This window comes from Protomyctophum parallelum (assembly GCF_964188405.1).
Source record: "Protomyctophum parallelum genome assembly, chromosome: 1".
In the NCBI taxonomy this organism is placed as follows: Eukaryota; Metazoa; Chordata; class Actinopteri; order Myctophiformes; family Myctophidae; genus Protomyctophum; species Protomyctophum parallelum.
In genome coordinates, this window is record NC_139697.1 from 68,328,152 (window position 1) to 68,354,680 (window position 26,529).

A 26,529-nucleotide genomic window follows, 5' to 3' on the forward strand; every position below is an offset into this window, starting at 1 on the left:
TCCATATCCTCAGGCTATACTTTACATTAACGTGCATAAAGTTTTACCCCTAGCTCAATAATAGCCCATGCACTGACAGACAGGATGAGGATATAACGATAAGAAATGCCCACAGTTTTGCCCTATATGGGCCTATAGTAGCCTATAAAGCTAACAGGTTAGCGCATCTCTCGGCGACGTAAAAATCCGCTCTCATTCATACTCTCCTCCGTCCATTAATATGAATCATAAAACCCCTTCATTTCAAAATAAGGTTCGCAGCAGAAGAAGAGGTAGAGGCAGCGCTTTTGGAAGAGAGCGACATATGGATGTAGAGCCCGGCCGGCTGCTGCTCATGTCATTTGATTGCGCATGATGATACTGCAGCTTCCAATACGGTTCCACGCTCCAACTCACCTTGAACCATCTCGTCTGGGGCTTCTGGGTCCCGCACACACACGGTATATGAAGACCGACGGCGCGCACACACCAATCCACGCCCCCAGGCCGGCGCTACGCTCGCCAATGAGGGGCGCGCGGAGGCGGACCTGCCGGCGTCTACGCGTCGTCCGTACGACGTCGCCGCGCAGCCGAAAAGCGCCGATCTGCAAGCCCACGGAAATGCACCAAATGCACGACTTCAAGGCTTGCAGATCGGCGCTTTTCCGGCTGCGCGGCGCGCCCCTACCGACGAAGTATATGGGGCTTAGATTTGTCAGGCTTGGTTTCACGATCGGGATTCGTGATCTGGCGTCGGCCGCCGTTCGTCCCATTGGTGCAGGTGATCCGTCTCGACGAGAAGGATGCGAGAGAGGAAAGAAGAGGAGAGGGGGAGCCGAGAAGGGATATGGATGATTAAAGTGTGCAGGGCATGATTATTAAAGAGGATACCGGCTCATTCAAACGTCCTGGGCCGCACTGGGCGATGACAGCTGTATCGGAAGGGGCACTTTGAGATATGATGAGGTTTATTTCTGGTTGGCAATAGTACTATGATTTGGTATGTGGCGACTTTGATAGCAAGTGTATTCAGCACCCGAGGAACGGCAGCTCAAGGTGAGTTGAAGTGCAATAATTTGTTTGCAACAGCTATTTTTTATATGCTCAAGTTTTTATGTGCTTTTTAAAAATGTGACATTTATTGATCCTGTTGTTTGGCGACGGCGTTGTGCCGTGCGCCTAGAATATTCGCACTTTTTATGATGAAAGTTGTGGCATTTGTGCATTTCCGCACCTGATCGCAATTACCTGCTAAAGAAAGGTTGCCGGCTGATTCACCAGGTAAGCTAATAAATGCTATCTAAAACGAATTGCTGATGAGGTTTAAATGGATAGCCGGCTACGACGACGTATGCAGAAACTAATTTGACTATAGCCCCTAAAGACAACCTTCCTTATAGTTCTTATACACTCGACATGAAAACACATTTATTGTTCGTAATAAGTGCGACTCAGGCAACGATTGGAAATGACTGACTATTGTCAATTTAGGCATCAGTTTACTCGGTCGGGTTTGGTTTGATATCATATCATATTATGGCCTGTAGGCTAATAAGTTTTTCTCTTGTAGACATCTTCGTGGTTAGGCCTATAGCTTTTTAGACATCTGTGGCATTATACTTGAAAACCGATATTTTCTGAGAGCTTGTATGTCACATTTTAAACACATTTGAAATGTTACTCTAGCACTGCTGAGTGGATAAACCTGTTCCTTGGGACCTGTTCCTTTGGTACCCCCGTACTACCGATTTCATCCACAGGGAGGCGGGCTTCTTCATAAAAGAATAAGCTGCATTGTGGTGAAAAATCCAGTAAACTGAAAATGATCTGTAGTCACTTTCTGTGGCACTTCCTGTGCTGGCTTGCTGTAGCAAACGCAGCCTTTTACGTTTTCCATATAATATGTAGTTATACAAGTAATATTCAGCCATTCTTCTTGAGACAGAAACTTCCTTAAAGACATTGGATATATATTCACAAGATGAATGGGTCTCACTAAGTCATTACTGTTCTACTCTAATTGTCATTGAATTAACCCTCAACAGTCAGCATTCTTCTGGGGGAACAGAACACATTTGAGGACAGCTAGAGAGCTAGGGGGACGTTCTTGTGACGTTTTTAGTGGTTTTATTTCTGACCAATCTACCAACTTTTCATGACATCTCCACCTGCCACCCAACGCACACGCACGCACACAGTACCACTCATCTTTGAGTGGGGGAAGTGAGGGAAGCAAGCACAAAAGGAGAGGAGCGCACAGTGGAGTAAATGGGAGAAGGAAATTGGGACAGTTACTTCAGCATCGTAGCCGAGACATCCTCTGTGTAAAGGGTGCTGTTTAGTCACTATATGTATTTACCCTAATTGCAAACATTTACGAGTATGTTTCTTATTTGACATTTATACTCCATTGTACGACGGTGTTCTTTCCCAAAAATAGCACATCTAAAATAAATTTACAACTACAGTACTGTATAAGTACAAATCAGGCTTCAGATTTCCGTTGCACGCACGCACGCACACAGACAGACAGACAGACAGACAGACAGACAGAAAAGCTTCGCTGGGTGGCATCCTTCTGCCTGAGTGCCGCTTTCTCAAGCTGGCAGGTGGCAATCGCCGACTTTTGCGAGTGATTACCCTGGACCTGTGCCAAACTGCTCGCTCTCTCTCTCTCTCTCTCTCTCTCTCTCTCTCTCTCTCTCTCTCTCTCTCTTATATACGTCCCTCCTCCCTTGTCCTGTGTTGACTCATACTGTGTAAGCCCTCGCCACTCATCCCATCTGTATCACTTTGCCCTCGGTGCCATCTCCCGCCCCGTCCAACTGTCTTCCTCTCCTCACACACTCGGCTGGACTATAACTTCCCTCCATGCTTCAAGTGCCCTTTCTCAGCATGGCTACTATATAGCGGGGAGGAGGAGGTAGAGACCTGGTGGGCTGTGTTAATGGAGGTTCAGGGTACGCTCCACAGCAACCGTCTGTTCCCATTCCACAAACACACTTGTTATACCCTAAACCCACGCACATTTAACACATATGTTCAACATGCAGGCTCTTCCCCCCCCAGGGAACAGTGTGTCTTTAATCAGGACGTGAACATACTGTGTGCCCACACTAACAGGCCGGCTCCATCAAGACTGTACTAATTATGACTAAGCTGTGAGATAAGTGCCACTCTGGAACATGAGTATCGGGATAATACATTATGCCATGGAATGCCAAGACGGTGCCCGGCCCGGTGCTTGTATAGTGAGTGGATGTGGGCTGCGTGTGTGTGAGAGAGATGCGCGGGTGGAGAGTTTGCAGTCGATGTTTGGGAACTGAGTGAGCATAATGACTTCATCTGGAGTCCTTAACCCATTCTGGGTGCAGGGAACGCCAGTGTTTTAAGCACTGTTATACTTTAGCTATTGAAAAATAGCATATCTACAAGCTCGTATAGCGCTACGAGCTTATGGGTATGCTATTTCTTTTTTTAAACCCTGAAAATGTGGTGCAAATCTTTGAACATATATGCTTTCAGAGCGAACATTTTTAACTCAAATCTTTGCTTCCGGGGAGTCCCCCCAGGAACAACATATTTTTGGATGGGGTTCGGTGACCCCCATTAGACAGTATATGCCAGGGACCACCATAAGAGAAGGCTCTAGCAGTGATTCTCAAACCGTTTAATTTCAAGGACCCCCAGTTTGACATGCATTAGGCTACGGACCCCCATTTAATGGCATTTCTATCTCTGGGACCCCCAATTTATATTGTAAAATCACTGTTAGTTTAAATCTGAGAGTACACTCTCTGAGTTACAGACCCATAAGGTTACATTTGGTTCCAAACTGTCATTTAGCTGGGGACCCCCTGGAACTCCCTGAAGGACCCCTGGAGGTCCCCGGACCCCACTTTGGGAACCACTGGTTTACCCCATCCTAACTATTAAGCGCAGTTGTCGACTCGTCACAATCAATACTGCACTCAGAGAGCAGTTTGGGTTAAGTGTCTTGCTCCTTAGTCTTACCTTGACGTGAAATGGGAAATCATAATCAAATCAAATTAAATCTATTCAGTCAGACTTAGTATAGCCTACACACCTTTGAACTGTTTTTTTTAAACAAAATTAAGATACACAATTCAGAGGAATGTGACAACAAGAAAGGTTTAGACTGCGGGGACAATTCTGAAAATAGTTCTTAGAAATTAGAATGCTTTCTGCGGTTGAGTCTGGTCGTGAACGTGTCTGCCATTTATTACTATTACCAATAATACTTTTTAAACTATTAAAATGATGTTGTGTCACTACAGCATTCCTCCGAGTCGGGATTTGAAGTTGCGTAACTTGAAGCTGTAGCGTGCAGCCCGCTGCGCTCTGTGATCTCACAAAGCCAGCTGCTGTGGAAGGTTTCAGGGGCCAAGGGTCGTCCCCAGGGCCATTTACCCCCTCTACACCACATCTCTGCTGTGCAAGGTTTCAGGGGCCAAGGGTCGTCCCCAGGGCCAGTTACCCCCTCTACACCACATCTCTGCTGTGCAAGGTTTCAGGGGCCAAGGGTCGTCCCCAGGGCCATTTACCCCCTCTACACCAAGGTTTCAGGGGCCAAGGGTCGTCCCCAGGGCCATTTACCCCCTCTACACCACATCTCTTTGTAGAAAAACAAGCTTACAACACCTTGTGACGATATAGGTTTCATGTGGTTCATTTGACCAAGACATCGTTGTTCTCTTCTGTAGGACGGAAACTTTAACCGTTGATGATGCCTTTTGTATAGGCAGCTTGGCTTGCTCTGTTTTGGGGTTCAGGGTTTGAGCTAACTGTCTTATTTGTACCCATAAATTATAGAATATATATATAGTGCACTCAAGCAGAGCACACTGTGCCCTGCTTGAGTTCGTCGTATTGTATCCTGTGGTTAAGATACTCGAGTGGAGGTTTTAATGTGGCCATTGACTGATCATCACATCAGAAGTGCTGACATAAAGCAAGTAGAACCCGGACTACATGCTCGCAGCTACGCATGCTCCTTTACAACAACAGTCACAACAAATCCCTCCCAGCAACGGAATTGTAGAGTTTGCACACTGTAACAGTGATGAACAATGGGTCTGGTATAAAAGTACGATAATGTATTCACGGAATCTTGCTTGTATATTTTCTTTTTTTTCTTCTTTTTTTCTCCAGATCACTATGGTCAGTTGTACAAGTACAGTGCATGGTTTCTCTGCAATAACAAACCTTTTGACCAGTGAGAGTGTATTGTATGTATATTCTATGTATGTATTGTATGTATATTATATGTTAGTTGTGCTATGTGTGAATAGGTGAGTGCTGTGCATGGTACTGAACCTTAGTTATGCTATGGTAGGTGAGTGCTGTCCAGGGTACTGAACCTTAGTTATGCTATAGTAGGTGAGTGCTGTCCAGGGTGCTGAACCTTAGTTATGCTATGGTAGGTGAGTGCTGTCCAGGGTGCTGAACCTTAGTTATGCTATGGTAGGTGAGTGCTGTCCAGGGTACTGAACCTTAGTTATGCTATGGTAGGTGAGTGCTGTCCAGGGTACTGAACCTTAGTTATGCTATAGTAGGTGAGTGCTGTCCAGGGTGCTGAACCTTAGTTATGCTATGGTAGGTGAGTGCTGTCCAGGGTGCTGAACCTTAGTTATGCTATGGTAGGTGAGTGCTGTCCAGGGTGCTGAACCTTAGTTATGCTATGGTAGGTGAGTGCTGTCCAGGGTGCTGAACCTTAGTTATGCTATGGTAGGTGAGTGCTGTCCAGGGTGCTGAACCTTAGTTATGCTATGGTAGGTGAGTGCTGTCCAGGGTGCTGAACCTTAGTTATGCTATGGTAGGTGAGTGCTGTCCAGGGTGCTGAACCTTAGTTATGCTATGGTAGGTGAGTGCTGTCCAGGGTGCTGAACCTTAGTTATGCTATGGTAGGTGAGTGCTGTCCAGGATACTAAAGGAAACTTTATAAAATGAACACACAAAAAGTGTTGATTCATTATCTGAAATTAAATGTAAGGACATTTTAGGACATTTCCATTCTATATTCTTCCGTGGTGTGATCTTTCATTGTCCCGTCATAGACCTGTTGAGAACAGATATCTGGATTCCTGACCATGAGTCCATTTCCATGCCCTCAGCATTTCAACGCCAGGCTAACTTCCTGTCTGCTCTCTCAAGTCCCCACTCTCAGACTGGTATCATTGTGTGTGTGTGTGTGTGTGTGTGTGTGTGTGTGTGTGTGTGTGTGTACGTGTGTGTGTAGTGTGTAGTGTAGGTGTGCATTTCTCCTTATAGGAGATGAGCATTTGAACGATGGCTTACACCAAGCCCGGTGGCTGCAGACAAAGTGTTATGTTTCTCTAATAGCAGCATTCCGCTTCCTGGATTGAGGTCACGCATCGTGTAAACATCAGAGGGCGATTCTCAGCCTAAAGCCTCTTGTACTCAGAGCCAACTCTCCAGAAAAGCCCAACAATCTACAATTGGCAGTTATTTTTAGAATTTAAATGTTCCAACTGTCAACTCCACAATGAGCCAACAGTTAAACTACTGCTGAGTATCAGTATAATTCGTAAAAAAATAAAATAAAGAAAATCTTTCCAAACTTAAAACAACAGACTAAATATAGATAATGTAATAGCATTGAGATTAAATTGCATATACTATGGTATAATTATAGCTTCTTCTTTTTTTTCCCCACCACAAATTATAGCAAGCGTGTACCCGTGATGAACTGTGAGCAGATCTTGGTTTGCGCTGGAACATTTTGCACACTCAGTGCTGACTGCCTGACAGACGGAGAGTGGTTTCTATAGTCTAAAAATACCCCTCCAGTACACTAACATTCAGTGCGTTCAGAGCATAACCATCCCTACCGGCGCCAATGGGATGGATTCTGCCTTTGTAAATTAAAAGTTGAGTTGATCCAGTGTGCAGTCAAGCCGAGAAGTGACATTGACAGCTCCCAACAGTCGGGTTGGCAAAATAATTGCGGTCACATCCACTACAGTCAGGAGGTGAACCTTGCTGTGAGGGTTGCAGTAAGGCAGTTTAAAGAAAATAGTCAGTGTTCATTCATCCCTATGTTATCCAACCCTTTATGTTGTTATGTTATTATTTTCACACACAAATAAGTATAGCCTACAGAAACAAATAATTACAAAGGATCCTGGCAAATGGACCTGTAAGGTTACATTTGTACACGCTCATAGTAGAATACACCTTAATTGTATTAGAACAGTAGTACCTACAGTACTACTTTGTACTGTAGCTAGGACCTAGACCTATTTGTGCAGTAGGCTTAAATGAATGCCCCACTGTCCAAGTCTGTGGTGTTTAGTCGCTTTGTGACATTTTGATTCCATGTACTCAAAAACACTCAAGTGGATGGCATTATCCACACCACAACTATGACAACTGTGGGGAATTAGTTGTCTCTAGGAGCGAGAATCACCACAATCTAAATTGTTGATCTCTTTTCACAATGTATTCAGTGCAATTGGTACCGGTACTGCAAATGCGGGTCAATATTTAAGCACGTTGTCTCCATGTGCTGGTCTTGGAAGTAGTAATGATAGTAGCAATCTTTCTTTTCATGTTCAGTAACTTTAGGTTTTTAACAGTTGGTCGTGTGCGTTAACATGGTAATATCATTTGGAACAGTGGATGCGTTCCAATCTTGGCCTTCACCCTTGAGCTTGATTAAAAACAACAAATGGCACACATAAAAGTCACCAATCTTCAGATGTCAATCAACTTAGTATTTGGAGCAGAGAGCATTGACAGAGGGCTGCTGTCAATCCCCCAAGGCCCTAGCTTCCTCCATTTTGGTTCAGTGCACCAGATTAGCAGGGCGTACGACGGCATTACTGAGGGAAGAGGTTGTTCGCAAGAGATGCCTCACATTCTCATACAACTCCGTTGTTTGAGCATGGATCGTTGAGTGAATTCGGTTGTATTAAGTTGAGCAAGTTATCATTTAAGTTATTGCAATTTATAAACGTGACCCTACTGGCGACGCACATTTCCAGTACCTTCCCCTTCTTCTTCTTCTTCTGCTCGCAATGCCATGCATTTCAGCAGCGACGTTACCGACGAGACTGGTGGGGCCATGCATTAGAGACCGACCGATATGGAATTTTTTGACCGATACGAGAACCGATACGATAGAGGGTAACAATCACCAATAACCGATATGCAACCGATATAGTGATTTTTTTAAACTGGAATAAAAACACGCCTTTTCTGTGAGGATTGTGCACCGATATGATTATGCAGTGCACAAGGTACAAAGTGACAGTAGTACAGACAGCCCTGCTTTCTTAAACCAATGACTTTTCAAGGCTTATATATATTTTTAACTTCTCACTCAAAGAGTAAATAAATACTGTAGCAGCTAAATAAGAGGGGCCTATAGCATATACAACACAGTTTACACACTAGTAGCCTATAGTATGGCCATTGGAGAACTGCTATTTTTCAATAGCCCCCATTAGGCCACAGACCCCAATAGCTAAAGCATAACATGGCCACAGACCCCCATTAGGCCACAGACCCCAATAGCTAAAGCATAACATGGCCACAGACCCCCATTAGGCCACAGACCCCCATTTGATACCATTCTCTGGGAGTACACTATCATCAGTGTTAATTTAACGCTGAAAATCAGGGTCTATTTTGTTCCATTTGTATGCTCTTGGAGTATAATTATATATAATATATTGCCAAGTCTGATCATTATAATCATTATATGGACTTGTTAATCTGTAAAGTTGCTTTAAAATATTGGTAGTCCTTCCACTGCTCTAAAACAACATTGGCCAACAAAGTTTGACAGTCAGCCCTATAGCTGTTTATTTTAGACAATTTTTCTGACTTTTTCTGAATTTCAGACTTTGATCTGGCCTATTAACATTTTTATAGACCTGGTTGCTTGTTTCTCACATTCAAGAAATGTGGCAACCCTGGTCAACAGTTTGTTTTGGTTAGCATTTGGATAGCTAGTTAGCTTGCAGTTAGCTTGCTAGTTAGCTAGCAGAGGCTGCAGCTGCTACCGTCATGAATAACAGTATTTAGTGCAATTTTCTATCCCAGAACTTATCATGGATATGCGTGGCTGCTCCTCCTTCTTTTCTAGTAAGTACAACAAACAAAGTACTTTTAATGTGTTGTGGCTGTTTTCTGTCAGCACGGAGTAAAGCGCAGTGCTCTCTCTCTCTCTCTCTCTCTCTCTCTCTCTTCTAATCTACACAGTACACACACACATACACACGCGCGCGCACACACACACGAGACACCTCGGTGCACTCTGCTGGAGAAAATACGATGCATTCAAGGCCCTGAGAGCTGTAGTGTCATAGAGTTCAGTTCAGTTCAGCTGAGTTCAGTTCAGTTCAGTTCAGTTTTATTTTGGTCATGAAATAAACATTACATGTATTCATGTTGTCGTATTATTATTATTTTTTTGTAGAGACCAAAAGGGTTTAGGCTGAAGCCAATGGCTTATCCGGTGGGCGGACATAACAGAGAAGCAAACAGAAGAGAGAAAAATAAACATAAAACAATAGGACAAAAAGGAAATAAATTGAGCGAAAACAAAAAGACAACAGGAGAAGACAGATGTGATCACACAGAATCCAGAGTCGCACATGAGAAGAATGTTATTTATACCGTTATTATATAGTTATAACCAGGGCTGCCAACTTTCAGAAAAAGCCAAGAGTGAGACTTTAGTGTTTTAATAGGCTCGACGCAAAAAAAGTGGCCTTTTTTAATGTTGATTTGGCCTTTTTTAACATTGATTTAGAGGAATACCGAAATCAAACCCTAGAAAAAAAAGTGAGTGATGCAACTCTGTGGGGGTCCTCGGGGGTCTCCCCAGAACATCCAGACCCCCCTGAACACACGCGCCCGGGGGGGCGGGCAGGTGTGCTGTTTTCATGCTCAGACCCAGCCAGCCAGCCACACACATAGCTCCGAAAGGGAGTGGTTGCACCACTCAAAAAAATCCTAAAATAGGCCTATATGAACATATATTTGTATATGCCACATCAACATATTTGTGGATATATTGTTTTTGTTTAAACTGCAAAAGAAAATGATATCTGCATATGATGCTGAATAATAACCCACATTTTGAATAATAGCATTTAACAAAATTAGTGAAAGAGTTGCACTAGGTGAAGAGATGGTCAGTCTCCTATTGGTCATATGGTGCACCTGTGCCTATGTCTTCTATTAAATATCCATATTGGTTTACATAAAAACGTATTCTGATGTGATAAAACAGACTACATCACAAATTAATCACCCACCTCAGTGGAACATTCTCAGTCAGTCAGTCGTGGTCTCTCTCTCTGAACAGAACTAACGAGTCGCGATGCGGGACACACACACACACACACACACACACACACACACACACACACACACACACACACACACACAATATTTCGAAGCAATGTTAAACTCTGCATGGCTCATTTCCATGCGTCACAGTCAGGGACCCTGCTGACGAGTTGGAGGTTACCCTACTACACTACTGCATAATCTCATGCAGAACGGCTACTCTGCCATTTGTGAGGACGCACACATGGGCGCGTGCCGCGCGGAGAAAATTGTTGTTATGAGAGCCGGCTTGGCTTTTTTTGGCACATTATATGCCCCCCTCGGCGTGCGTATTGTGCGTGCGTGAGAAATGGTGGGTGTGGCGTGAGTGCGTGTGAAAGACGTCTCATGCGTGAGTCTCACGCTGAATGCGTGAGAGTTGGTAGGCCTGGTTATAACATTACTATTACACTATTAGAGCTGTATATATATAGGCTCTCTTGGCCAGTGCCGACTGCCGTCTTTCACTTCTGGTGGTGAAGTTGGGCTCTATGTCAGCTTTACTTGGAGGATTTGTGGCAGAAATGTGAAGCCAGTACTCCCTTGACCCTAATGCTTATCACGAGAGGATTCCATCTTGTGCATTATCCTACTATTCTTCACAAGGCCAAGCTGTTTAGAACAGGGTTATATTATAGTCATATGTGTCTGCTAGCCTGTACAGCAAGGCTTGGTCTGATTTCCACTTTACCCAGTCCAGTTCGGGCCACTCGGTGGCGCGCTATGAGCTTGTAGATCTGCTATTTTTCAATAGCTAAAGAGTTAAAACAACCAAAACCGTTCAGAATGGTTTAAAAAAAGATTTTCAGATAAAATGTACTCAATGAAGAATAAAATCACGACTCTGCATTTCTTTATACTGTGCAAGATACAATGTGCAAATAACACCGTGCCAAATTATGCCATGCAATTAATCAATCACGTTACAATGTGCACAACGGAGGGCTTAAACCGGTATAGACGTTACTGTGTGTGGACTGACGGACACTGACCGAACCAGGTAGACGTCATCACGAGACATGCTGGAATGCACAAAACGCTGTACGACAGACAGTCTGTTTATTTAAAGTAAGCCTTGCCGAGCCAGGAGGCCCATGCACAGGGCAGGAGCCTATATATCTCCTGTTTCTGTAGCGTGAGGTATATAGCTTGATAGTATACTGTATATATGGCGCAGGGACTAATATTACCCCGATCCAACCCTTGATGCTGAGTGCCAAGCAGCGAGGCACTGGGTCCCATTTTTCAGAGCAGTTTACTTAAAGATGACGCTAAATCCATCACATATTGCATTAGTAATGAGCAATATGACAACATGATTAACATTATTATGTTTGTGCGCCTGCAGGCTTCATTGGGAATATATATATATATATAGGGCTGTATACTGTATACTGTAGAGTTGTTCTGTAGGCAACTTGGCAGCAGTGTGTGTTTGCAGAACAACACCCATGTAGTACTGCAGCTTGTGGCTGCCATACAGTATTCTACACATCAAACGTGAAAAACAGAAAACTATAGGAATTACTTGGTAACATAAAGGAGATCAGATTTCACAGACGCAACACGACCTGATGTTGATTATACAAACATTTGAAAACCATGACTGCTGTTTTAAACCAACCACGAACTGAGTTTTAAGACTTTTCAAAAAATGTAAAAAATAGCAAATGTAGCGTGTCAGTTCGTGCCATGCGGTGAGCTTGTAGATCTGCTATTTTTTGAATAGCCGCAACACGAAAGTCTAAGATGACACAGATGCTTTCACTGTTCTAATGGGTTGATCATCAAGGTTGATCCGATCCTGTGTCCGTAGTCTGTTCATCCGAGGTACATGAAATGATGAATCTTAACAGTGTGGCCGTGCTGGCCAGTGTACCAAACTGTATAGCAGAGAATCTGAGGCAAACAAAAAAAAAGTCTGGAGAGGTGAGTTTTCAGACTGCGGTGGAAAAGTGGGGAGTGAGTCTGCAGTCCTGCTCTGAGCTATAGGGAGGGAGGTCATTCCACAGCTTGGGAGCCAGGAGGAGAGACGAGTCTAGGACGCGTGCAGCAACGGTGGCGTTGGCAAGCTGACCTACTGTAAGTGTGCAGGAAGTGGTGGTGTACAGTAGCGATGTATGGCTCATGTCCTGAGGGGTGCCATGCCCTTGATTCCCCAGAGTACTGTGGGCAGTCATCAGTGTGTCTGGGGTCAGCTAAAAACTCTAGAGGGAATAAGATATCTTCCTGTGTGTCTTAAACATACTATCGCTGCTAGATCCTTTTTTTTTATGGCTCCAGACACTACTGCAACCTTCCAGCGGTGTCTTGGCCCATATACAGTACGTACACTAGTCAGCAGTTGTAACCTTGGCAGACAACTCCCCCACAGCGCCAATACTCCACAGATTTACAACAAGACATGATAGTTGTGAGTCAACGATCTGTGATTTAATAGTATTTATTGGCTCCAACTTTAAACAAACACACCAGCCTACGCTCCATTGTTCTCTCCTTCTCCTGTTTTATCCTCATGTGGCATTACATCACTTGTATTATTGTTTTAATTTAGGTCTTACTCTTAATACACCTGGAAAAAGTTGGAGCCAGTATTAATAGTTGTGCAGCCCTTATTGTTCATTTCTACTGTTGTCTTCTTTGTACTTTGCTGTCCCATGTGATATCACACACACTGACATTTGATGCACAAGACCTTTGAAGCCTACAGTACGATGACAAAAGTATACAAAAGTACACTTGTGGTTGTAATCATGCTTCTTGCTGAATTTAAACTCGATTGTACGATGGTGTTGCTTTCCAAAATACAAGTTTTACAAGCTCACAATGGTATATTGTGAGCTTATTGTAGATGGGCTGTTAGCTGTGTAAACACATTTTGTTTAGATGGCTGCTTGAGAAGCTATCTCTCAAAATATAATGAGCAGATTCATTGTCATGACACGGGCTGTATTTTGCGTGTCTTAAGTACCAGGTCTTATTCCCTAACTTGAGTAAACTAAAGACCTGGAGGCGTGATCAATGCTCTTTGGCCACTCAGAATAGCCAAATGGCATTGATCACGCCTCCAGGTCTTTAGTTTACTCAAGTTAGGGAATAAGACCTGGTAATTAAGACACGCAAAATACAGACCTTCTAAATGTGCTCAACAAGGATGAACTTTCAGATTTTGGTATCTCCACGGCCTATCCGCCTGTGCCTCGATTATTTTGGTGACACAGAGGACCATCCTTGGGCCAGTTGTCTCTCTCTAGGGGCTGTTCCCATGGCTTTTAGACTCTTAAGGGCTGTATTTTGCGTGTCTCAAGTACCAGGTCTTATTACTTAACTTAAGACCTGGAGGCGTGATCTGAGTGTCTTCTGAGGCTATTCTGAGTGGCCAAAGAGCATTGACCACGCCTCCAGGTCTTAAGTTAAGTAATAAGACCTGGTACTTAAGACACGCAAAATACAGCCCTTAGGGTCCTATTTTGGGTGGCAGGTGAATTGGCAGGAGGTGTGCAGCTTATCCATTTCCAGAGGTGAAGTGTTGTGTATTTCCCAGCCTGCATGTGTTTTGTATTTTGGTGTGAGGCGAGGTGGGGTGTGTAGTTTGCAAATCAGCTGCGCGCCGCAATATTGGGGTCAACGAGGACCACGATTTGCGCCATCTGCTGTCCGCCAATTGTATTATAAAGAGTTTGTCCATTGCTATTTTCAGCACACTTGGTGGAACTGGAACACAGTTGGTGGAAACTTTTTTATTGTGGGTTTTTTTCTACTTTAAAATACAGGACATACAAAGACAGAAAAGGAACAATACAAAACATGAAATGAAAATGACACAGATCTACCCTCCCACTCACCCGCCCTGGGGGGAGAATTATAGAGTTAAGTACATTTAAATGTCTGCATGCAAAAGTAATAACTAACAAAATAACTCCTGAATGAAGTGTCTGGTGCTGGGAGTCTGGTGCAACGCACAGGTCCTGGACCTGGGGAGAGCAGGAGTGGACCTGGTGAGAGCAGGAGTGGAACTGGTGAGACGTAGGAGGGCCTCGGACAGGAGTCAACCCACTAGGCCCTAGTCCTTCCACATGCCAGATTGATCTACCTCCCAGTCCCGGCAGAGTAGTTCCGGAGCAACGGATTGTGTCTGTGTGGCCCTGGTCTTTTCCTAATGGAACTGATCGAGTGTAGCTACTGGGATGTAAGTCGGGACTTGATCACCCCGGCTGGGTCGCCTGAGTGAGGGGTATGATGTTGTGAGAGCCGAAACCCCCGATGACCTTGGGATACATCACTGAGGATACGTCCCAGGTGCATCCATGCAATGTTTATTCGTTATTTTTATAATAATAGTAAGTAAAAGTAAGAGAAATATGCATAGTTGGAGAAGAAGGTAGAGCAAAACAAAGTGAGAGTTGATGTATATGCAAGGAATGGCTCTCAGGTTTGCCTGTGGAGATTTGCCTTTCATAGTCAACTGTACTCAAAATATACTCGGAACGCGCCAACCCCATTTTTATAGACATTTCTCATAGATGGGTCACAACAACTAAGGACAGGTGTGCACAAGCAAAATAAATGACTGCTGTGCTGATCTCCCAGTAGGTGGATGTTTGTTTCCTCAGGGTCTGCTGTGCGTTCGCACAGACATAGCACATTGCAGTGCATCGTATATATGGACATCCATCTGTCTAGTTTATGTGCATTATGAACTGGGTTTATGAGTGAGCTGTTCTCACTGCAGGACCTGCTGTGCCAGATGTATTAACTGCATTTCTTATTTCCTCCCGAGATCATTTTACGTCATCTGCTCTTGCGGTGCATGGCAAGGGTCTCGTGACAGGAAACCCCAAATTCCGAATGCACAATATGCCGCATGTCTTTCACCATGCAGCAAGAAAGCAGCCGATTCACCCGTTATCACTGTATTAAATATACAACATCAACCGTTATCAGGACGTTGGAATACGGCCAATATGGCCATACTGGCATACTAGACATTGTGGTGTTTGGCTGTATTCTCCCGGACTGCACGCATGCAGGGTGGCGGTGCAGACACAGCCTGGTCAAGGACTACCCCTGCTGAACGTGTCATTTCCAACTCTATTGTCGGTGCATGGAAACTAGGGGCTACTAATATATACTATTCTCTGCCTATCGGGACGTATCTTGGACAGCGCTGAGTCGGGTCTGGTGGCCTTTCGGCACGGCGACTCGGTGGCTCAAGGCCACCAGACACGGCGCGCCTCCGTCATTGACGTCAGTGACACAAAAAGCAAAACGCTCCCATAGTTTCTCTTCCGGATGCTATTTCTAAGCTGCTGATTACGAACATTTTCTTGATTATCGGGTGATAACGGTTGAATGGGGTGAAGAAAGAGAACATTTATATGACATTTGACACACATAATCAAAGACTTTGGAGGGATTATTTGAATAATACAAGTAAGACGCGCAAACGCGGGAAGCGAACGCAGCTCGTAAATTGCAATAACAACTATTTTAATAAATTACGTACTTTTTCTTTTCTTTTTAGTTAGTAATTTTTGTAAGTTTTCTACTGTGTGTGTGTGTGTGTGTGTGTGTGTGTGTGTGTGTGAGTGCTACAGCTGCGCCCTCTGGTGGCGGGCAGGTGGTGTCACAGCGGGACGGACACACACCCAGACATGATCTGCAGGGTCTCATAGTTAGTGCTCATTGCATTCGCAATCACTGCGTTCGCGACAACTTATCTAAATCAGCTTTACGTTATGGTAAATGGCAATACTGTGTTGTTAATGTTATTCAAATGTTCTACAACGTATCTCAAAAAACCAGCTCAGTGGCCTTGTGGTTAGAGTGTCCTGAGACTGGGAGGTTGGGGTTCGATCCCCGGCCGCGTCATACCAAAGACTCTAAAAATGGGACCCAGTGCCTCTCTGTTTGACACTCAGCATCAAGGGTTGGATTGGGTGTAAGTCCCTGCGACATACTAGCGTCATGTCCAGGGGGTGTACTTGTACATTGAGCTGCCTCACGCTACAGAAACAGGAGATAGGCTCCTGCCCTATGGGCCTCATGGCTCGGCAAGGCTACTGTATCTCAAAAAAGCGCTGAATCCTGTCTGCTTCAGTCAAAAAAAATTAAGGTACATTAATAAATGATCTTACAACAATTTTCAGAACAGAAAACCACTAGATGAAAGGAATCTGCCAACATGGTACACCAGTTTAGTTGGCTCTTGGGAGAAATCAAATATTCAAGGCTTTTCTTGCTAGCCGATCTACAAGCTCTCAATGCGTCGCACTGCGACGCATTAAGAGCTTGTAGATCTGCTATTTTCCGGGGCGCGACATCCGCTCTCGTTGGCTACTGGAGATGTGGCGATGACATGGATTTCTTTCAGCGCAAAATGCTGCGTTCACGATCAGGAGATTTTCAGAAAAAAAGCAATTTCTCGGGTATGGCATGGAAAGGAGAGGAGGAGCATTTGCTGCATTTCTTTCACCATATAGTAAATGCTGCATTCATGGTCTGGAGAGGGCAGTTGTTTTACAAAAGGGTAAAAGGGCAGGGGCTAAAGCCCCCTTTGATGTCTGTGTACACGTGCCTGATCCAAACCCACCTTCGCCACGTTGCTGCAGGTGTAGGTCACAGCTGCTGCAATGCACGAACTGTGTTGGGGGCATGTGAGCAGTTGCGGGGTGGGGGGTGGGGGGGGGGGCATGTCCCCTCCACTTTTGAGAGGAAGAAAAAATGTAAATGTAGGAGGAAAAAGCATTAGCACCGTGTAGAGACCTGCAGAGACCTTGAAATCAGAGGCTATAAAGAGCTGTTAAACTTGGTTGCAACGTGGATGCAGAAAAATCCGCACATTTTTGCAAGTCAGCCCCAAATCAGTCCCCGCCAGTTATGAAATGCCCTCTATGTCCCCATGGCGGCATGCACCTTAGAGTATATATTAATAGAGACGGCACCCGCGGAGGAAACCCTGGCTGAGGCGGAATGGACATAGTGGCCGAATTTTGGTATTGCAGCGCTGGGCCAAACACGTGAACGCGCTGGTCCGTTGACTATCATTGTGCACGTTCATGATGACACGTGAACGCTGTTTCATATACGTGAACGCGTGCAATGATAGTCAACGGCCAGCGTGTTCATGTGTTTGGCCTCAATCCATCCCAGAATGCACTCTGTTCGGAAGGAGGAGTGAAATCGCTTCATGCGCTTTTGAGCAACTCAATGCAAGTGGATGGGAGGAGTACTCGGGCGCCGTCTCTATTAATATATACTGTACTCCAAGGCATGCACGCACACTTTGCAATTTCTTGAAGTTGTCCATCTTGAGCATGGAATGTGCTCACATGATTGGACATCATGTTGTTATGACATGAAAGGCACTGCTCACTTCACAATTAATTGAATTGATAATTGGCTCATTGACACACAATTCCACACCTGTGTGGGTCGGGACTTGCAATTGGATAGCACATGGAAAGACAGATGAATCCTTTCCCCCCCATGTGGACAGAGAAGGCGTTATTCCAATGAGTGAGCACTGCAGGGACCTGTAGAGACAGTAGTGGACAGTAGGAATTTGAATCAATAACTCCTACTGTAGATGGCACCGTGGCAGATATCTATTATATTTCTAAAATGTGACCCAGAGCGAGGATCAAAGGTTCATCATGAAGTAATGCATCTTATAGGAGAACTTAAAACAACTCTGTTTCATCAAGGATGAGTTAAATTTGGTGAAGAATCCATCATTTACCTAAATTGAATGAATGAATGAATTGAACATTATTTGAAATCAAATACATTAAAACACTGAAACAGTTGGTAGTACTGTCGCCTCACAGCTAGAAGGTCCTGGGTTCGATTCCCGCTCGGGACGCTGTGGGTGCTGGTGGCGTGTTTCCTCCTCCGCGTCATCAGTGCCCATACCCGAAGGCGGGGTTGGCGAAAGGGCCTTTCTGTGTGGAGTTTGCATGTTCTTCCCGTGTCCCCTAGGGTAGATACCCTCACAAAAAACATGCAGTAATCCTGGTCACTAAACTGCCTCCCCTGGCCAGCCGGGGCGCCTGATGGAGGGGAAAGGAACTGGTTGGAATAACATGTTCCTTCCACGTCCAACCAGGGAAACTCCCCCTGTCAGGTGTAAAGGAGCAACTTGGACACTCAGGCATGAAGGAAGCATGAGTTCAAGTCCGTTGCTCTCCCCTTGTCTCCCATATATGGGGACTAGGTTGGCGGAGGGTGTGTAGAGCCCAGGATCACATTAGATGATTGACACAGGGGTGAAAAATGGGTTACAAAATCGTGGGATAATTATTTTTTTTTTAAAACAACACTGAAACAAAAAAGAAAATACTCTAACAATGTCCGAAAAGGAGTAGGGTGAAGTATTAAACTTATTATGCCCCTACCCCCTTTTGCTTTTACCCATATAACTTAATAGTATATATATATATACATATGTACACACATATCATCATCATCATACTATAATTCTAACAATGTCTGAGTGTCTGTGTGTCTGTCTGTGTGTCAGAAACACTGCCGTAGCTCCTTACTGCCTGCACCAATCACTCCCACTTTTCACACAGGCATTGACCATATGAATATGAAGGGCGTAACGAAGCCCTTTTTTCGATTTGACACATTAACCCTCTAAGACCCAGCGTTGCTTTTTAGCAACAATTTTATTTTAATTAATTACTAAATTATTATTATTTTTTTCTGTTCTTTTTTCACCTAAATCAGTGATGTTCATTGCAATGCCATGATATTTGCATATAAATACCCCCCACAGAGGCTGAAATTCACACAAATTAAAAATGTCTGGACTTTTGAATGTTTTTTAACCTAAGACTTTTGACCTTTACCCTAATAAAAGTAGGTACAATAATTGTAATATATGTTTTTTTGTGATCATTAGAATGTCTAGAACATGTTTTATTCATTATTGTGAAAGATATCCCCCAAATGTAAATTATTAATTTATTATATTATTATATAATTATTATAAATTTTTCATCAAACTTTATTTTTTTATTTTTTTTAACATATTTTTTAGTCTTAGTCCTAGTAGTACAAAGTAGTAGTAAGGTTGAAATCAATTTTTTGCAAGTAGAAATTAATGCGGGTCTTAGAGGGTTAATGATTATTAATTAATTTATTAGTCAATTACAAACGCACCCGGGTGCAGTACCCCCCACGGCCACAAGGGGGGGACAAATATCTCGCAACGGGTAAGGACTAGTATTTATAACAACCTGGTTTATCGTTGCTTAAAGGCAGACATGAAAATAGAGCAAATAAAAACAATCTCGGCAATAACAGAAATAAAATTGATACAACTGGTAAAACCGGTACTTTAACAAAAAAATAATAATATATATATATATATATATATATATTTCCAGAGGCCCACAACGGGCTGGATTGCCACAAAGGTGCTAGGACAGACAACCAGTTGTGTTGACTCAATGCGTCAACACCGCCCCTCCTCGTCTAAATACCTCCTAAATATAATCGTTTTATATGACCTCCTAAAGTGGTTAATGTTAGGGCTGAGTTGCACCTCCTTACTTAGTGCGTTCCACAATTGGACTCCACAAACTGAGATGCACATACTCTTCGATTTTAATTTAACACAGTGTACTTTGAAGTTAAGTTCTCGTCTTAAATTATAACCCCCCTCTCTATCACTGAATTTTTTTTGTAGATTACCTGGTAAAATATTTTTTTTGCAGGATGCATAGTGGTTTTAGATTACTTTTATAGGTGTTTCCCCAAATTTCAACACAGTAATTAAAAATAGTTGTGCACATAAAGCACTAATTATGCAAGTCGGGTTTTATTTCACACGGGAACACTCTTGTTAGAACTCTTTAGAAAGAAAACGACGTCGCAGAAATCGAAAGTATTTAGCTGAAAACCTCAAGATAGCTCCGTCTGTCGGGGGGCGTGGCGGGCGCTCTGCGTTCTGAATGGATCTAATCAGCTGAACGTTTAAAGTCCATCTTTTGGTATAATTGTCAGCCCCTCAAGTCTCCAGCGTTAATATCTTGTATCACTCTCATGTGGAACAATGTAGTCTCTTGGTTTGCCTTTTGCTCGTCATTTCCATTTGGCCTTGTCACACAGAAAATAACTTTGTTTAACAGCGACACCACCACTGATAACGCTGATAAGAGTCCACCTCCCCTTCCTCCCTATTTACTTTTAAAGACAATAAGCTGGTTTAAGTTGGTCCTCACTCATTGTTGATTTCAGCTGGCTTTACACAATGCATATACAGTATTATATAGAATTCTGACCACTTATACCTGACTTATATTTAGCTGTGTGACTGTGTCGCACACCAGTCTACAAGCTCACAATGCACCACGCTGCAATGTGTCGTGAGCTTGTAGATCTGCTATGTTCGGCGCACGTCACGGGTGCACTAGTTTAGTTACCGCGAGAGTGAGGTCCAGCCAACACCAACCTCGGGATTCCTGGATCGCTGCCCTCCACAATTTCCTATATAACATCAGGTTTCTTGTTAGCTAAGCTGTCGCGCTGAAGTATAGGTGGTACGCTTCTTTCCCCTCCTGGCTTTGCCCTGGGTTGGCTCCCATAGAGTCAATTTACTTGCCTCAAGTTCTGGGTGCCTGACGCAGTGCCCTGCCAGCCCCATCCTTCTCTCTCTGACTTTGTCCGTGACCCGTGGTAGGACCCCATATGGGTCCACATTTCTGATGCGGTCCGTCCATGTGACACCTAGTGCCATGTGCGTATGCATTCTTGTGTAGACTCCATCCAGGGCTTTTTCCTGTTTTACTGTGAGGCTCCATGACTCGGCCCCATACAGCAGTATACTGACTCCACAGCAAAGCTATGAACAGTCGCCTCTTAAGGTCTTCTCCCATATCTCAACCAGGTATAAATCTGGCTTTATAGAGTGTGTCCTTTATCTCAATGTCAGCGCACGCCGTCTGTGACTCATTGGCTAGCTGCTTTAAATGACACCAGTGTCACTGTATGTTTTTAGAAGCACGTCGCCTCGTAATACTCACTTATAGAGGTCGTCTTAAAGGACGACTTCACCCTTTTCCGCCTATCTTCATATAACTGGTCCTCACTAATGGTCATAATATTGTACGTTTTTTTTAATTGATAGTGAACGGTACGACTTTTGTCTACCCGGAGTGGGGCTGTGGACAGTTCAGAAATCTGCCTACCAGTGACATCATCGATGCGGAATCCAAGCTAATAGAAACTGCAGTCTTTCTATTCTTGGAAAGTTGGCATGCTAGTATAATGGAAGCCATTGTTCTCATTTAAATAATAAAATTTTATCTTGTTCGGGGAAAAGAAAAGCCTGCCTAACGATGATGTCACTGGCACTGCAGGCAGCTTTCTGAACTGTCCCGACTCCCCAGGCAGCCCTCCTCTGAGGCAGAGTAGATAGAGCATAATGAGCATTAGTGAAGACCAATTATATGTCGATAGGTTGAAAATGGGGGCAGTTGTCCTTTAAGTGTGTACACAATGTGCTACAGCATTTGGCCGTCCATCCAGCGCTGCAGCAGTAATGCATCCAAAGTGTGACAGCTGGCCATGATGAGCCAAGTCACTGAGGTGATGCCGCTGAAGGTTCACAGGTGCATCTCATCTGAAGTGACGATGCAGTGCGAGGAGGATTATTATGGCTGCTTGACAATATAGTATAGGCCACCGTTCGTATAGTGATTATGGTAGACAGGTAGAGCTATGATACAGCAAAACTCCTCAAGTGTTATTTTAAAGAATAAGACGTCATTTCAACCCCATTCTGGACCGGAACACATTTTTGGTGTTTTAAGCAATTATGTCATACTTGGCTTTTGAAAATAGCAGATCTATACAAGCTACGAGCTTGTAGATGTGCTATTTTAGAAAAATCCTGAAAATGTGGCGCTTTAAAAAAAGGTTTTTAAGTCAAATCTTTGCTTCTGGGGGGGGGGGGGGGGGGGTGGAACTACATATTTCTACACACTGACATAGAAACATGAGGTTTGTCAGAAAACTGTCAGGATTTAGAATACATTTGTAGAATCGTCCTCAGGTCGAATTGGGTTGAAAAGTGGTACATAAGTGAACATAGAGGCGTAAGACAAATCCGAGTGGCAATGACATACTACTGTAGCCTAGTTGCCAACGGCCGGCCTGCTGTTCCTACTTCAATGTAAGTAAGTAAGTAAGTAAGTAAGTAGCCTTGCCGAGCCATGAGGCCCATAGGGCAGGAGCCTATCTCCTGTTTCTGTAGCGTGTGGCAGCTTGATGTACAAGTACACCTCCTGGACATGACGCTAGTATGTCGCAGGGACTTACCCCCAATCCAAGTGTCAAGCAGGGAGGCACTGGGTCCCATTTTGTAGAGTCTTTGGTATGACCCGGCCGGGGATTGAACCCTGACCTCCCAGTCTCGGGGCGGACACTCTAAGCACAAGGCCACTGAGCTGGTAGAGTTCAATGTGCATACAATATATCCATTTGTATCTCTCGATTTGCATATTTCTCAATGTATAAATGAACAGTCAGGATTTAATGGTGTACAGTACATAAATGACGGCTACGCTGCTGTCCCGTACGGTACTGTAGTGTACACGGTCTCAGAACACGGTACTCTGTCTCATTCCCTTTTCTTTTTGTTTAAAGCCATTCTGAACGGGAACCCATTTAGGTGTTTTAAGCATTACGTTATACTTTAGCTATTGAAAAATAGCAGACCTACATGCTTGTAGGCCTGCTATTTTTGAAAAATCGTGAAAATGTGTTAATCTTAATCTTTGCTCCTTTGGGGGTCTCTGGAACAACATGTTTTCAGATGGGGATTGGCGGCCGATTACAGATACTGTAGTTTCTGGGGTCCTTGACATGAAATATTAAGCACCACTGATGTAGAAACATAATAGGTATCTCAGAAAAGGATTCAGAAGGCATTTGTAGAATCGATCTCAGGGGCCAAATGGGTTGAGTATAGGAGAAAGGGGGTAAAATATTTTATTCACGGATTTGACTCACGGCCCATAAATAATGGGTCCACGAGCCAGTGTTTGTGAAACCCCGGGCATGTGTCTCTCTCTCTCAGCAGCAGCAGCCGCACCGAGGCTCATCTCACTCCCCTTCCACTACCCTTAGCTGGCCAGGCCAGCGTCGTCCTGCCGCTGAGGCTCATCTTACAGCTGGCCTACTGATGCAGCATGCACCGTCAGCTCGCTCCACGCCGACTTTCTCCAGACCCCATTAAACATTCATTGGCTCGAGCCATAAGATACCCCTCACCGTACTGTAGCCCCAGCCATGTTACTCATAAATTCTAACCCAGGAATTTCACCTCCTTTCCCCCCTGCAAAAGGGGGGTGAGGGGGTGCATGGCAGGGGAGAGAGAGAGAGAGAGAGAGAGAGAGAGAGAGAGAGAGACCCTTTAAGAGTAATGCTCAAAACATAACGGTGCAGCAGGGTGGTGTTGGATAATGCATGTATGCGCTGTAGATGTATTTACTGTGCTGTATGTGTGTGGAATATCTGGGAGTTGTGGACCATTGGATGACATACAGTAGTGATTCTATGGCAGTGTACTGTACAAGTACCAGAATTTATATTTGCATTGCATCAGATACAAGTGACGTTTTGCAGTGGGTATAATTCATTAGCTGTCGTTACTGCGCAGGTGTACAGTAGACATGCGGGGGAGGAAATAACTGCCAAGTACATATGTTTTAAGGCAGTTGGAAATGTCTCCCTGCCTAGTACCTACAGTCACAATTTGCTGACTGAAAAGAATTGGATAGCGACGTTTTGCCAACAGCATGGGATTTGTGTTTTTTGTCTGCCACTGATCCAATTGTAGCTCATAATCTCATTTATGAAAGTATTATTGCTGCCACAGTCGCAAGGTTTAGCCTGCGGTTGCTCTGTGTCATCTCCCGCAACAGTGGATTAGACGTCTTTGCTTTTAATTTGCGAGGTTTATTCGTGAGGTCGAAGACAAAAGAGCGTGTAACATAATGATCGTATAGGTAATGACTTTATCTTTTGTGCGTTTTTTTGGACCAAGGTTACATAAAACGGAGAAAGGGGATTTTTAGAAGCGGAAACATGAACGTCAAAAGAATCCGAATTCCAATTTGTCTATATAGTGTGACTTCTGTGCGGCCTCTCTCTCTCTGTCAGTCATCCCTTGCATTACCTTCACACTGCCCGTGACAGGCACTACGTTATGGTCCGTGACCACCCGAGCACGGTTGTGTCCTTGAGTAGGAAATCCCTTTTGAGCAGCTGGAGACTCGGGGAGAGATGGCTGGGTGGCTCTCATGATCAAATATCAAAGCGGCATATTAAGAGAGATTACTCTGTCCCGTTCATTATATAACATCTTGATAAAGCATTCTTCTTGTATTGATTCTGTGGTTGTTGAGCAAATACAAATCAGTTCTATTGAGACAGATGGTGATCGTCCAGATTGATAGCCAATTGCTACAGTGTTTCCCATGTTTGTTTGATTTTTTGCACATCATTGGCTGACGAAGGTGAACTGTACTTAATTGTTCAAATATCTCTGGATGGGGATCGCTGTTAAATTACAGCCTTAGTAGAATGAAAAGATATTGGCGTGGCAACTGCCAATCTAATGTTTCAATCTAATGTGTGCCAATCTGTGTTTGGGGGCATACACATACACATTACACATTATTATATCATTAAACATACAGGTACTTCAAATCAAACAGGACAACATGGACAACTCAAAACCATTAAAAAGCCATTTACATTAGTACAATAAGAAAATCAACTCGCAGAGATTTGAAATGTATACTTAGATAGGCAATCCACATACAGGATTCCACACTTTCAAAATGTACAACATTTTAAAACACAGATTGGTTTGAAAATTTAGCTATTGAAAAATAGCAGATCTACAAGCTAATTACAGTATGTATCCGAACCCAGTCAGTATGGCGTAGCCATGGCCTTGCCCTTTGTAACCACATACTGTACATTGGCGTACAATGGCTTTGTGAACAGGTTTGTCTGGTGGGCATCCGTTACCAGCTTGCAGTAAGTCAGTTCATCAAGTCCACTCCTCCAGAATCGCATCAGAATGGTCTAGTTAGAAAACAGTTCAATCTAAGGACAATAATTTGAGGACACCGCTGGTGACTTTCTCTCTCTATGCACTGTTCTTTGAACTGCAGTGTATTTCTCTGCTTTCGAATCTTCAAAGTAATTCTCCATTATTCCCTCGCATTGCATCTATAATTTTGTGTGTAGGATGAAAAGAAGAATGTTTCTAATCTTTGGGAATGGAAGGAACAGTGCTAGTAGTTGTTCCTTTTAGCAAGTCGAGGTTCTGCGGTTCACTTCAGCAAGCGGTGACGTCTGCAGTGGCGCCGGGCAGCATGCATGCAAGATGTGGGCATGTGCTGTATAGGTCATTCATAATCCATCTTTTATGTACAGTATTTGCGATAAGACAGAATACATGTTCAGTTGTGTGGAAGAGCTTTGATGCTGTCGAGTCTGTGTGGCATGTATCTTTTGTTAGAAGGTCAAGAACATAATAGCTACGTAATCTCTCAACACAGCTGGGTATAAAAGCTCTAAAAAAACAACAACAACATCTTAATGAAATAATGGGTTTAAGACACAGTTTTATGATTTTTCGTACTGTGTCAATAATGCATTTAAAGGACAACTTTAAACTAAGGTTCATGTTTTAGGTTGTTATTAGAGAAACTAAAAGGTGAGTGTTAATTTTCTTTCATTTGCTGCTTTCTTTAGTTTTGGGGATTTTAGCAGTTTTTGACAGGGGGGCGGGGGCATTCGAGCATGGGGCTAAATATGTATTTTTTTACCAAATTTGATGGTGATTTATTTATTTATGGTTTACTATAGTCCTAATAAACCCCAGGAAATTACATCTGGCCACAGAAGATCACAGGATCTACTGAATGTGAAGGTAGCCTACTGGGGGAAGGCTTATTCTGTGTGTCATAGGCTCAATATGTCAGTTTGTCACATTCAGTAGACCCTGTGATCTTTTGTGGCCAGATTAAATTTCTTGGGGTTTATTAGGACTATAGTAAATAATAAAAAGATAAATCGCCATAATATTTTGTATAAAAATAGTACATATTTAGCCCCATGCTCGAATGCCCCCGCCCC

At 43.7% G+C, this 26,529-nt stretch overlaps 1 protein-coding gene across 1 annotated transcript in view; it reads left to right on the top strand.

The window, feature by feature from the left end:
• The first annotated feature begins 797 nt into the window (after positions 1 to 797).
• Positions 798 to 26,529, top strand: part of igsf9bb (immunoglobulin superfamily, member 9Bb) — a 148,830-nt gene continuing 123,098 nt past the window's right edge. The window contains exon 1 of the mRNA XM_083764167.1: positions 798 to 1,035. Within this exon, the coding sequence (XP_083620293.1) occupies positions 972 to 1,035 (64 nt within the window). The 5' untranslated portion in view covers positions 798 to 971. The remainder of the gene's footprint in view (positions 1,036 to 26,529) is intronic.